The sequence below is a fragment of the Armigeres subalbatus genome, chromosome 3 (assembly GCF_024139115.2).
Source record: "Armigeres subalbatus isolate Guangzhou_Male chromosome 3, GZ_Asu_2, whole genome shotgun sequence".
NCBI lineage: Eukaryota > Metazoa > Arthropoda > Insecta > Diptera > Culicidae > Armigeres > Armigeres subalbatus.
This window is the reverse complement of record NC_085141.1, coordinates 407,000,120-407,013,872: the sequence shown is the minus strand read 5'-3', so window position 1 is coordinate 407,013,872 and position 13,753 is coordinate 407,000,120. Positions and strand designations below refer to the sequence as shown.

Here is a 13,753-nt window from a genome sequence, read left to right as displayed (position 1 = left end):
TTTCGTAGCAACGAGCAATGCACGCTAAAAAGGGGTGAGATTGGGCCAAGCCTTTGGTTAATTTGCCTTAAATAGTTGGAAAGAGCCGTAATGTAGGCAATTATTTTTAATGAACGATTGAATCGTTGCATCGTCACCGCTGAACTTTATTGTATATGGCCCGATGTCACCCCCTATCAGGTGTGAGAATGGGCTAATTTTAAACAACATATCTCGCTCAACTTTTCAAAAGGTCCTAAGTAACATTTTTTTCATGAATTAATTTGAATAGCGCAATCAACAAACCAATATGAAAGCTTTTGATTGCAGTATTCAAATTAATTCATGAAAAAAATGTTACTTAGGACCTTTTGGAAAGTTAAGCGAGATATAACTTTAAAGAATTTCCCTCATTTATTATTTTTTTCCTCATACAGTGGTAAATTTATTATTCAAGCTTGTACCAAACTAATTAAAACTTGATTCCAATGAAGAGCTTTGTAACATTTACTTGGAGCATGCCCTATTTTGGCCCAATGACACCCCTGTTGGCGGTACTGCTTTATTGAATTGAAAATATGAGATGAAACATTCAGATTAAAAAAAGGCATTTTCATTTTCGACTTCAGTGGAGGGTGTAAGTGTATCCCAAAGAAGAACAAAATAAGTATCTCTTCATACATGTTTTGTTCATATTATACATACATTTACATATTTTTGGTTGTGTTATCAAAAGTTTTCACGTTTCTGTTCTTTTACCAACCGTTTTTGCCTCCCGTAATTTCATTCATCATATAGTACAGATACAGTAGCAGAATTCTGCTTCAAACGTGTCATTCTTACAATTCACCCAACAAATAGGTGTATGTACTTTGATATTCCATACCTACTCTTTTACAAACGAAAAACGCCCATACGAAACAAAACCTTCCGATGTCCGGCATGATATGGCTTGCCGAACAATTTACCACATTTTGCGACAAATTAATCAACAATATCTCTTCTTATTTATTTTTACTAAAACAGGGAATCCATAAGCCTTTTGTACTTCAACAAAACCGAAGGGGACATCTGGTGCCGAGAGATGCTGGATGATTTATGCGCCAGGGACAAAAGGTAAATTTGTGTTGTCTAATTTAATGCGATCGTGTAGTTCATTTATATTCATGCGTTGGCCCTTGTGTTTCTCGTTCAAGCCAGAGGTAGTAGCTTTTTGATTATATTGTCTGTATTGAGAAACATCATGCATTTGAAATTAGAGTATTTTCTTTTCGCTGACGATGATATACGCAGATTTTAATATCACCCACGTAAAAAACGTAACAAATGAAAGCTGTTATTTTCGAACTCAATGCACTAAAGTAGACGGCCGAAAATATGTTCACGTCTATTTAGCAATATTTAATACTTATTGTTGCGTACATTAGATTTTAATATATCGATCATCCCTAAAAGCGTCTTAATGGTAAGCAATTGTTTATATGACATATTGCTTATATGCAATTGAACAGTAGTGAAGAGATGATCTAAAGGGTATTGTGACTGCTTAGTAATAAATCTCGCTTAATATATAAAGGACCTAAGTAACATGAATTAATTTGAAAAGCGCAATCAACAGAACAACTTGAAAGCTATTGATTGCTGTATTCAAATTAAATCATGAAAAAAATGGTATTTATGTCCTTTTGAAAAGTTAAACGAGAAATGTCCCTTGCATTGTAGCAGATTTGTTGGCAAATTTGTTGCCTAATTCTGCTGAAAGTTTCGGTTTCCGATCACTTCTTCGTCTGGGTATATGACAGCGGCGGAGATTAAAGTCCCGGGAAGCGCCCCTTCTATCCCGTTGATTCTAGTTCCATCGGACTGCCGTCATACGCATATTTGTCCCATGTTTGCTGGGATTTCCTATATACATGGGACAGTTATGCGTATAACGGCAGTAAAGGGGTTAGACAAAAAGGTTGAGATAGGCAAAAATTTGTCAAAGTTCAAATCTGCATAACTTTGCGTAGAATGATCCGATTTTGATCAAACTGGGACCATCGGATGCGGAAACACTCTTCTAGTATACTGGCCTTATGCAAAACCTCTGATTGGTCCTTGGCCACCGGTGGTGTTCCGGGGTTTCCGGGGGTATGTTAAAAATGCATTTTTTCTGCGGCTTGTCATTTTATATGACGTTTACTGCCATCAGGTTTTATGCTTTCCCCAGAAACTAGAACTAATATGCTGACCAATGCTGGCTGCAGATCGAAAATCCGTTAGGTATACGCGTTCTCCTGTTTACCGCCGAATATTGTACGGAGCACCTTACGCTCAAACACTCCGAGAGCTCTCCGATCAGCCTCCTTTAACGTCCATGTCTCGAAGTCCGTATAAAGCCACCGGAAGAATCAGAGTAGTATACAGCGCGAGTTTTGTTTTCGTTTGCAGACTACGGGACTTAAGCTGGTTACGAAGTCCGTAATAAGCCCTATTTGCAGCTGCAATACGCCTTTTCACCTCGCGGGTAACATCATTATCGCACGTCACCAATGTTCCAAGATACACAAATTCTTCTACCACTTCAAATTTTTCACCATCCAGCACCATTTCGCTACCACCACCACTAATGAACCCACGTTGATTGCCAGCGACCATGTACTTCGTTTTGCTGGTATTGATCGTGAGTCCAATCCTCGCTGTCTCCCTCCCTTCATGCTCCTCAACGACAACTACGTCAACACTCGCTCCTTTGGCAATCTACCCGTCGCACCAACTATAGCTTTAACGAACCGTGGACTTTGTGCTGCCGTGCATTTAATGAAACCAGTGAAGTGTATGATTTCGGCTTAAGTAAGTCTACATATAAACGAAGGATCCTCCATATAGTATAAGTTTCAATCTGTACAACAATAAGTTGAAGATTAAATAAATAAATAAATAAAAATAAAAGGCGCAAAAGCCTCTTCCACGGTATGGCGATCAATTCCGATAATATCGATATCGTCCGCAAATCCCAGGAGCATATGCGATTTTGTGATAATGGTACCGCTTCTTTGCACACCAGCTCTCCTAATCGCTCCCTCGAGCGCTATATTGAACAGTAGATTCGAGAGTGCATCACCCTGTTTTAATCCATCTAAGGTAACAAATGACGTCGATATTTCATCCGCAACCCTTACACTTGATTTCGATCCGTCCAACATTATACGAATCAGCCGTATCAGTTTCGCCGGAAAACCATGTTCAAGCATAATTTGCCATAATTCATTCCGTTTCACTGAATCGTACGCCGCCTTGAAATCAATAAACAGATGATGTGTCTGCAAGTTGTACTCCCGGAATTTATCAAGGATTTGTCTCAGGGTAAACATTTGATCCGTCGTTGATCGGCCCTCACAAAAACCTGCTTGGTATTCGCCGACGAAGGACTCTTCAAGCGGTCTCAATCTGTTGAACAGAATACGGGACATAATTTTGTACGCCGAATTAAGGAGGGTTATTCCTCGGTAATTGGCGCACTCCAGTCTGTGCCCTTTCTTAAAGAGAGGGCAAATGAGGCTGTCCAACCAGCTAGCAGGCATTTCCTCGTCTTCCCATATTTTCGACATAATACGGTGCAGAACTTCGTAAAGCTGCTCACTGCCATGTTTGAGAAGTTCAGCCGGAGCTGGTCCTTCCCGCAGCCTTATTGTTTTTCAGCTCTTTGACAGCTTTTTTAACCTCATCTAGCGTAGGTGATTCCACAGCTTGTCCATCGTCGCTAATATTTATTCTGTTCTCCGATGCACCGTCACTTCCTCCATTCAACAAAGTCTCGAAGTGTTGCTTCCACCTGGCAGCCACTTCAGTTTTATCTGTCAGCAAATTCCCTTGTTGGTCGTTGCACATGACGGGAGATGGCGCTGTCTTTCTCCGCACGCCATTGATAGGCTCATAAAACCTCCGCATATCGTTCTGCTCCATTTTTCCTGCGCCTCACTAATCACTTGTTCTTCGTACTCTTTTTCTCCCTGCGGTGGGTTCGTTTTCGGCTGCTCTTGCTTCCTTGTACCGATCTCTATTCGATCGGGTACCCGACACCAACATCCGGCTTCTGGCAACGTTCTTCTCGTCTGTCACTCTCTGGCACTCCACATCGAACCAACCCGTCCTGGGTCGCCTCTGTGCAGTGCCTACCTCTTCTCGTGCTGTTGTGCTCACCGCTCCATGGATTGACTCACATAGATCGTTGATGTTGTCGCTAACGTTGATTGCACTTATCCGTTCGTCGAGCTTCTGGCGGTACTCAGCCGATACTCCTTCCGCCGACAATCGCTGGATATTGTAACGCATCGTTCGCTGTGATCTTTCGTTCGATACAGTTGACAACCGTGATCGAATTTTACTGACAACGAGGTAGTGATCAGAGTCAATGTTCGGACCTCTGAATGTCCGCACAACGATAACATCCGAGAAATGGCGCCCATCCACCAGAACATGGTCTATCTGGTTGCAAGTTTCACCATTTGGGTGTCTCCAGGTGTGCTTTCGGATGTTCTTTCGTGCAAAGTAGGTGCTACTGATGGCCATCCCTCTGGCAGCAGCAAAATTTACTAGCCGTAGGCCGTTGTCATTGGTAGCGGAGTGAAGGCTCTCCCTACCGATTATGGGACGGAAAAAGTTCTCTCTACCGACCTGAGCGTTAGCGTCTCCGATAACAATTTTCACGTCATGCTTTGGGCACTCTCCATAGGCTTTATCAAGACATTCATAAAACGTGTCCTTCACGTCGTCGGATTTATCGTTTGTCGGAGCGTAAACGTTGATTAGGCTGTAATTGAAGAATTTGCCCCGTATCCTCAACACACAGATTCGTTCGCTAATGGGTTTCCACCGCATCACTCGCTTCATCTGCTTGCCCATCACTACGAAACCAACTCCATGCTCTGCTTTTCCGCCGCCGTGATAGATGTTATACTTGAATGCAGTCTTGGTCGTGCGGTCCACGGCTCGGAATTCACGTTCTCCGGATCTAGGCCATCGGATTTCTTGAATAGCAGCCACGTTCACTCCAACCTTCTGCAATTCACGAGCCAGAAGGCTCACTCGTCCAGGTTCATTTAGGGTCCTGACATTCCAGGTACCGAGTTTCCAATCATAGTCCTTATCTCGTTGCCGGGTCGGTTGCCAAAAATAACTCTTTTTCTTCTATCTCCATTTTGGATTCTCGATCTACAGCCACCATTGGCCAGCATATTAGTTCTAGTTTTCGGAGAAAGCATAAAACATGATGAAAGTTAACGGCACATAAAATGACATATTTAGCCTAAGTTTTCTTGCAACGTCGATAAGCTCATCTCTAGTCACTGGCGGTCCCAGGTTCACTGACTCGTACGGTGTGACGGGCAGTCTGATGAGTCATGCTTCAAGAACAAACCTTCAACGATCCTGGCTAACATCTCCGGGGACTTCTCAGGAGGTGTGCTGTTGGTCCTAGCCATCACTATCCTGTATGCATCCCCCATGGAATATTATTGGCCATCCTGCACAGCTCTTCAATGCAGGCTCTCTTACTACATTTGATTTCGTAGTTCAGGCCTCTGCTCGCTGTTTGGCACACGGCGTCTTTCTAGCCTGTCCGCTTTGCTTCTAGCACGTCGCAACCTTCTTTTAGCTCTAAGACAGGTTCTGCGAAGATCAGCTATTGTGCTCGTCCACCAGGGCACCGGATTGCGTTTGCCGGTTGGCATTGTCCTCCTGGGCATTGGCACGTCACATGCTCGTGTTAGAATACATTGTTACATTGGATAACTCATCACCATGAGGGCCTAGAGCCCGGTTTTCCCACCGTAGTGATTCTTCCAGCAGTTCTGGGTCGAACTTAGAGGCACGCCTTCCTAGATCAGCTTTACTGACCCGCCTTGTGGTTCTGTTGGAGGTATATCTGACCCTAAAACGTATTTCCTGATGGTCACTAACAGTATACCCTTCGTGAACCCTCCATTCAGGCTCCACCGTCCATCCAACGCTGCAGAAGGCCACATCGATGCAAGACTCGCCATTCGGTCCTCTGAACGTTGACACTTGGCCTTCGTTCAGCAGGACTACGTTTAGTACCGCTAGAGACTCTAGCATGATATAACCTCTAGCGTTAGTGAACCGAGAGGCCCAATCCATTCGGCAGCAAGATTCAGGACGCAAAACGAATCATTGAGTCTAAATTGAATCAATCTTTTGAGTCCAACCCAGTGCTTTCTGCTGTACTCAATAACCATCGGTTCATTCTCATCTTCAGATATCTTTTCGCACTATCTGTGGTTTCCGTTATTCCTGGGGGGACACTCAGTAGGTATAAATCGTTTGTTGGTTCGCTGATGGATTTGGATTGTAAATCAATGTGGTTCGTGTGAGTGAGTGAGTTTATCCATAGCTGACTAGGGAGAGGAAGGAATTGTTGATGTGATACCTACTTAAGAGAGGCCACCGACTTAGCGACACCCTCATGAGTATTACGTGGTCATAGCAAATTATTGATCGCGCTTAGAGGTGTGCGCCGCCGCGCCACGCCGCCGCCGCCGACAGTTTTTGACACGCCGCCGCCGCCGACAATTTTGCATCGGCGCGCCGCCGTCAAAATTTTGTCACGCCGCTGATTTGTTATTTTCCACGCCGATTCAAATTTGTAGAAGTCCGCAGAATTTTCCGAGCAAATTCCGAAGATCCAGTGTAGTTTTTGTAAAATTTCGTTACAACATAACGTTGAAACTCCATAGATTGTTTCGTAAGAATTCCAAAGATTTTTTTTCGAAAATTGTAAAGAATTTTCTGATGAAATTTCAAAAAGCTCTCCGTAAAAACGAAGAAAAACTTCGAGTGGAAATACCGAAGGATTTTCCAGAAGACTTCCCATTGAAACCCGAAAAAGTTCTCGATGAAATATAATTTTTGAACGCCGAAGTCCATGAGGCCGAAGGTTGTTTGACCGAGTACGCCTAAATAAATCATTTGGTCGAAAAGGACAGCCGGCCGGCAGAACAGTTCGTTTGGTTGACAAAGCCGTTTGGCCGAAAATTCCATCGTTGGTACACACTTAAATCATTTCACAGATTTCGGTGAATTTTGCTTCAATTCACCGAAATCTCAACAGCAGATTTGTTCGGTAATTATTTCACCGATTTTCTGCGGTATTTTCCTTTGTTCAACTGTCAAAACTACCAAAAAATCTGTGAGATTTTTACCGAACAGTTCTGCTGTTGAGATTTCACAGAAATCTGCGATTTATTTTAAGTGTGTAGACTGATCATTTGGCCGAAAAGGATATTCGGACGAAAGTATCATTCGGTCATTTTATCGACTACTCATTTTATCGACTGGTCATTTTATCGAAAAAGTCGTTTGGTTGAATAGGACATTTGGTCGAAATGGTTATTCGGCAGAAAGAACATATTCGTGCCAGATGGCTCTTTCTGCCAAACGACCATTTCTATCAAACATCTTTTTCGACCAAATGATCTATTCTATTCAATTCACTTCGGAAAAACGGCATTTACAGACAAATAACCTGTTAGTGCTAATAACTTTTTCGAACAAATTACCAATTCAGCTCCATGTCCCTTTCGGCTGTATGTCGCTTTCGGCCAAATGAAATGTTTGGCCAAACCATTTTCGACCTAACAACCGTTTTGGACAAACGTTTAATTCGGCCAAGTGGAATTAAAAAAATGGCTTTCCTCAGAATGACTTTCGGTAAAACGACGGGAAGATCCGTCTGGCCGTAGACCACAAGGCCGAAATGTTTTTGACCGAATATGTAGTTTGGTCGAAAATGTCATTTAGACGAAATGGACAAACGGCCGTAAATTCGGTCAAATTGATCCTATGGCCAAAAAAGTAGCTTGTCTAAATAGGTCATTTAACCGAAAATGCCGTTTGCCGATATGGTCGTTTAGCTGATTTTTTTAACTTTACTTCCGTGAATTTTGAAATGACTCCAGTCCTCCACCGTTGGCTTAAAATTTCATTTGGTCATACGGCCGAAAATTGCGTTCGGCCAAACTGATCCTTGGGCCGAGAAAGTCGTTTGACAGAAATACCATTTGATCGAAAATGTCAATTGGCCAAACGGATCGAGATTTTTGATCATACACAATCAGTTTTTATTTCTGGAAAATCCGCACAACCGTGTGCCCAACAAACAAACAGATATCTCGGCATAAATTACCTTCGTTAAGTGGCTCTCAGCAAACTATTTGCAGATTTTCAGTAACTTTGACAGATATCTCAACAAAAAAAATGTGTGCTGGGGATTAGCTGTGTGGATCTCGGTAAAAGTTTAACAAATTACTGAGATCTACCGTGACCTTCCGCAAAATGGCATTTTCAACCAGATGACCTATTCACCGAAAAGACCTGTTGGGCAACGGTTTTCGAATCAATAACCGTTTCGCTCAAATATTAATTTCGGCCAAATGGAATTCAGCTAGATGACTTTCAGCGTAACCTGTTTCTCGGCCAAATAGCTTTTCGTCGAATGACTCTCGGTCAAACAACCCTTCCTCTTTTTGCATTATTTCCCGTGAAATTCTTATGGACAATACAAAAGTATTACCGAAGAAATCTCAAGAAACTCCCTTAATTTTCCAAAAAAAAAATATAAAAGAATCCCGCGGGACTTCCAAAGAATTTCTCATGGAAATTCCAAACAATTTTCCTATAAAATTCCTTTAAAAAAAGAATTTATTAAATCCACTTTTTGAACAGTTTTCCGTGGAAATTCCGGAAAATGTCCCGTAAAATTTTCAGGGAGTTTTTCATTAAATGTCCTAAGAGTTTCCCGCGGATATTTCGATGAATTTTCTGTGAAAATATTCAACAGAATTTTCGAAGAGCTTTACTAGGATATTTTGTACAATTTTCTGTAGGAATTTGGAACAATTTGCTGTGACAATTCTGAATAATTTTTCATGATTATTCCGTAGAATTTTTTGGTATTTTTTTTTTTGGGAATTCCGAAGACCCTCCCTTGAAAATTCTACAAAATTTCTTTGTGGAAACTTTGAACTAGTCCCCGTGGAAAATTAGAAAATAAATTCCATTTGAATATTTTGGAAAAACGTTATCTGGGCCGGGGACCTACATTAGGGTTCGTTCTTAAATTATGTAATGCTAATTTTGCCGATTTCGAACCTCCACGCTCCGCTCGTAACTACTTTTGTATGGAAGCTTTATTTTGTTTTTCTATAAACGGTAACGCTTGGCCCGACTCCACCCTGGCACTATAGCGTTACGTGATTTGTGAACAGCCCCTTAGATTGTTACGACGATATTCAAAAGATTCTCCCGTAGATATCTTGAAAATGTCTCGAAAAAAAAAAATCGAATGCAATAAAAAAACGCCACGCCGATCCACGCCGCCGCCGCCGGCTAAAATGGCTATCGGCGTGACGCCGCCGCCGCCGACTAAAATTATGACAAACGCCGCCGCAGACGATTTTCGGACCGGCGTATACCTCTACTCGCGCTGTCTGGAGCAAGGAGACTAACACGAGAACGTTTAATGGTTCAATATGAAATACTACTTCTGTTGTTCAGGGTAAAACATCACCCTTCAGACGCGGCGATTTCAACCAGACTGTTTAGCAAGCAAAAATATGTTCTCATACCCGCTCTTCACAGTAAGGAAACCAACCCGCGATCTCGACAAATACGCATTGAATCTTTGTCCGTAGCAGAAAAATCCTCCAAAATATTCAAAATGTCAAATGGCAAAAAGAAAAAAACAGATTAATCCACCTAGCGTTGGTGGTGCCTTTCTCGCATTTAGTTAAGACACCAACCTTATATGGGGTTTATATGATTCGATGTACCATTTTCTTCATAACTTTGAAACGCAATAACCGATCGTTATAAAATTCAATAGTGATCAACAAGGCTTTATTCCCGTCGAATGAAACTTTTTGCGAGAAATTAGGTTAAGGATTACTATACGAAAAGTTGTCTAATGTTTTTATAGCTTTTGTGCACACACATACACACACACATACACACACACATACACACATACATACACACGGACTATGGGTCTCAGAGGCTTCTATAAAAAGTTCGTTTTCGGGTGAAATGATAGCCTTTCGGTACAACTTAGTTGTACGAGAAAGGCAAAACGTTGAAAAAGAAGAGCGGTGCATTGTCCAATCGTCCAACGATCGATATTAACCTGAAAAAGGAGAAAATAAAATTAAGTTTGATTATACTGTACTGTACAGGGCTCCCGATAAACCATGTTGAGTGCGAATTTCCGACTCAAACGTTGTCCAACCGGGGAATCTGGTCTTTAATTGCAGCGTATTCCTGGTGACAATAATTGCGTGTTCGGTAGGCTCGTGCATCAGATTCAGGGCATTCATCCAGCTGATGCAGAATTTGCGACCAATGTAGCTAACATGTGTGCTACAATTGTCGGGCATCTTCGGACGAATTTTACTCGATATTGGATGGACTAAAATAAAACTCCCCTAAAAATTAGAAAATTCCATAAACAAGAAAATTGTCAATAAAGAAATCAGGGTATGAGCAATAAATAAATATAAAATTTCCACAAATAAACCAAAATTTCCCTAAACAATTACGAATTTTCCACATTACAAAAATAAATTATCACTTTTAAAAGCAAAAAATATAATTATTAAAGAAGAATTTTCCATAAAAAAATTAAAAAGGTTCACGGAAAAAAATTCAAAATTTCATAAATAAATGGAAATTTTCTTATTTTTTTATTGCTCTTTATTGATCATCTCGTGAAAAAAAAATTATGGAAAAAATATTTATTGTGCGGAAAATTTTATGATTGTTTATATTGCTAATATTGATTTATTTATAGAAATTTTGTATTTTTTCGTAAAACATTTTGATTTCTTTATGGAAAATTCTTCTCCTATAATTGCGGTAATTTTTGTTTTAAAAAGTGCTAATTTATTTTTGTTTTGTGGAAAATTCTCAATTGTTTATGGAAATTTTGTTTTATTTGTGGAAATTTTATATTTATTTATTGCTCATACCCTGATTTCTTTATTGGCAATTTCCTAATTGTTTATGGAAAATTTCCAATGTTTTATGGAAACTTTATGTTGCTGCCTATTGCACTTGATTGATGTACTTGATTCCATTTGCCGAAGATTTCGTTGAGCATGGCTTCATAGACACACAAGACCGAGTGTGGAGATATCTAGAACTGCTGTTCCAAGATCGGTTTTGGGGAGGGGAAGAGTGCTTATCTGTGGCTTGCGAGCTATTTAATGTCAGCCTGGTTATCTGGGATAAACGTACCGGCCGTTCAAGAGAGTACTTCCAAGATTCCACCACAACTCGGAAACTATCTATGTATTATACGGGATCGCATTACGACAGCGTTATCTTCACCCTGCCCCTGCTGATGCTCCTGCTGATTTTCACGACTTCTGCGGGTTGACGGAAGTTCAGAGGGCAGACCAGATTCTGCAAGTTGTACCATACTCCGGACAGCTGGCGGTCTACAAATCGTTTCTCCATGTTTCAAAACTCAGTTTGAACTGATTGAGCATTTATTTGATTGCTATGATAAAAAATGACAGGGTGGCTGACACTGCTATCTGGTCATATGATTTATGTCCGTAATCCATGCACTTGAAGCAGGCCTGAGGTTGTTGGTTTGCGCTCACCGAGCATACTGACCAATTCACCTTCAGCTTGGCCTTATCCAGTACCTTCTTGGGGGAATTAATGGGAATTCCTCTCGGATTCTGATGAGAATCTTTCTCGGATGCTGATGGGTATTGTGGATATGGATATCATGCTGTTAGGCAAGTAGAAATCTGATGGAAAACTGTCACTCCAGTCCGTGATGGTTGATCACATGTCTTTGACTGCTGGCAAAGTACCACGATTGCTTTGATTGGCTTTCCGTCGTTGTTCATATCAAGCTAATTTGATGCTTTCATTTCAATTAGATATTCCCTTTTCAAAATCAACACCAAGTGCAATACAACTGCAACACAGGAATCTTTCTCAGAAATCAGAAACAAGATCATTTGTCTTCCACACATTTCATTATGATAGGGTGAATATGGGAGATAACTATTATGTCTTCAAACTTTTTCAGAAATTCATTATGCTATATGTTGAAAATTAATATCACTACTAACTTTTTAAAGCCTAGAGGGGATAATTCTTTTCTAGGGAAGCCTAAGCCTAGGCCTCACTCATAAGATCACTCATATAATTTGTTGTAGTACATTTATGAACGAATATTACGATTACAATTCATAGTTAGTTATCCATCATTGAGCTACATTAGCAAAATCCCTTCATATTCACTCAAATTTAACGATTTGCTATTCTTCCACCACATCCGTAAGATTGTAGTTCAATCCATTAAGAAAAAACAAACAACCATGCGTTCACCATCATTGAACATGCAGTTGAGTCATTTCAGACCACCAGGGGCAGCAGGGACCATGTCCAAGGGCTTGACGACCCCTCCCCAGCTATCTGTGAGTCAGGGGTTCTGCCTAGGAGGTGGTGGGGTTAACAGGGGCGCTGTTAATTCCCTCCCAAAACCACATATCCGCAAGCAAACCCTATCAAGCGACCGTGTTCCGCTTAAAGCATACAAGCCCCTAACCCTGAATCCCAAGGTGTCAGGCGACCCGTGCCGAAGGGATGAATGGCCTGGGGGTGAAACAATTAGCCAGGTCGTTAACGGAGCCTGTGGATGTTTCACAGATTGAGGGCTGCTTCGGCGGCAAGCGGGTGGCAGTGGGTGGTACCCACACACCCCAAGTGGTGCACATGTGGTGCAAGCGAATGGGAGTTGGGGTATTACTCGTAATACCCCACAGAATGAGGGACCGAGTGTATGAGTGAGCACACAAGTAAGTCTCGCATGGTACGCATGGTCGGTAGTGTTAGAATGACTGAAGTCTGGTGAGGCCTGGCAGGAGTATCGGGGGCAGATACCTCTGCGGCACCTCAGAAGTAGGGGACACGAAAGTTTCGCTGCGTCTGGCAGGAGTGTCGGGGGGTTGATGCTTCTGCGGCACCTCAGAAATCGGAGACATGTAAGGTAAGTGGTGCGACCCCGTTGCAGGATGGGAGACCACCACACTGGCTGAGGACTACCTGGTCTTCGAAATGTCAATGGGTGGGTGCTGCCAGCAAAGTACCTAACAGGGACCTATTGGCAGGATCAAAGCCTGGGTAGGTGAGTGTTAGGCACGCTTGACGTGCCGGGTGTTCCACGCCCAAATGATGCACAGGAGGTGCACAAAGTGGAAACAAATGGGAGATGGGGGTATCACAACCCCCACTGAGTGAGTGACTGAATGTCAGGAGAGTGGTGCACAAGTGGTGCAAGTGATTGGGACTGAATGTATGAGTGAGCACACAAGTCAGACTCGCACGGTACGTATGGTCAGAGTGGCTGCTTAGGCAGTAGTGTGATCCGGCTGCTAGGGACGGACTGAGTGAAGTCTCGCTAGGCCTGGCAGGAGTGTCGGGGGGCAGATACCTCTGCGGCACCTCAGAAGTAGGGGACACGAAAGTCTCGCTATGACTGGCAGGAGTGTCGGGAGGTTGATGCTTCTGCGGCACCTCAGAAATAGGAGACATGAAAGGGTCTGTCGTGTAGCTGAGGTAGGAGCGGCATAGGAGCCACCAACCTAGGGTCGCCTCCGGCTTGGTAGACAAGTGGTGCCACCCTGTTGCAGGACGGGGTGAACACCACACTGAGTGAGGGCTGTCTATGTTGTGAGATGGCGGCATGGGGTACCCCTGC

At 42.3% G+C, this 13,753-nt stretch overlaps 1 protein-coding gene across 3 annotated transcripts in view; it reads left to right on the top strand.

Annotated features, from left to right (window-relative positions):
- The window catches only part of LOC134227076 (cytochrome b5 reductase 4-like), a 206,974-nt gene that overhangs the window by 191,651 nt on the left and 1,570 nt on the right, over nucleotides 1-13,753 (top strand). For all 3 annotated transcript variants that reach the window (XM_062708318.1, XM_062708316.1, XM_062708317.1), the window contains one exon: nucleotides 1,006-1,095. In XM_062708318.1, the coding sequence (XP_062564302.1) occupies nucleotides 1,006-1,095 (90 nt within the window). The remainder of the gene's footprint in view (nucleotides 1-1,005; nucleotides 1,096-13,753) is intronic.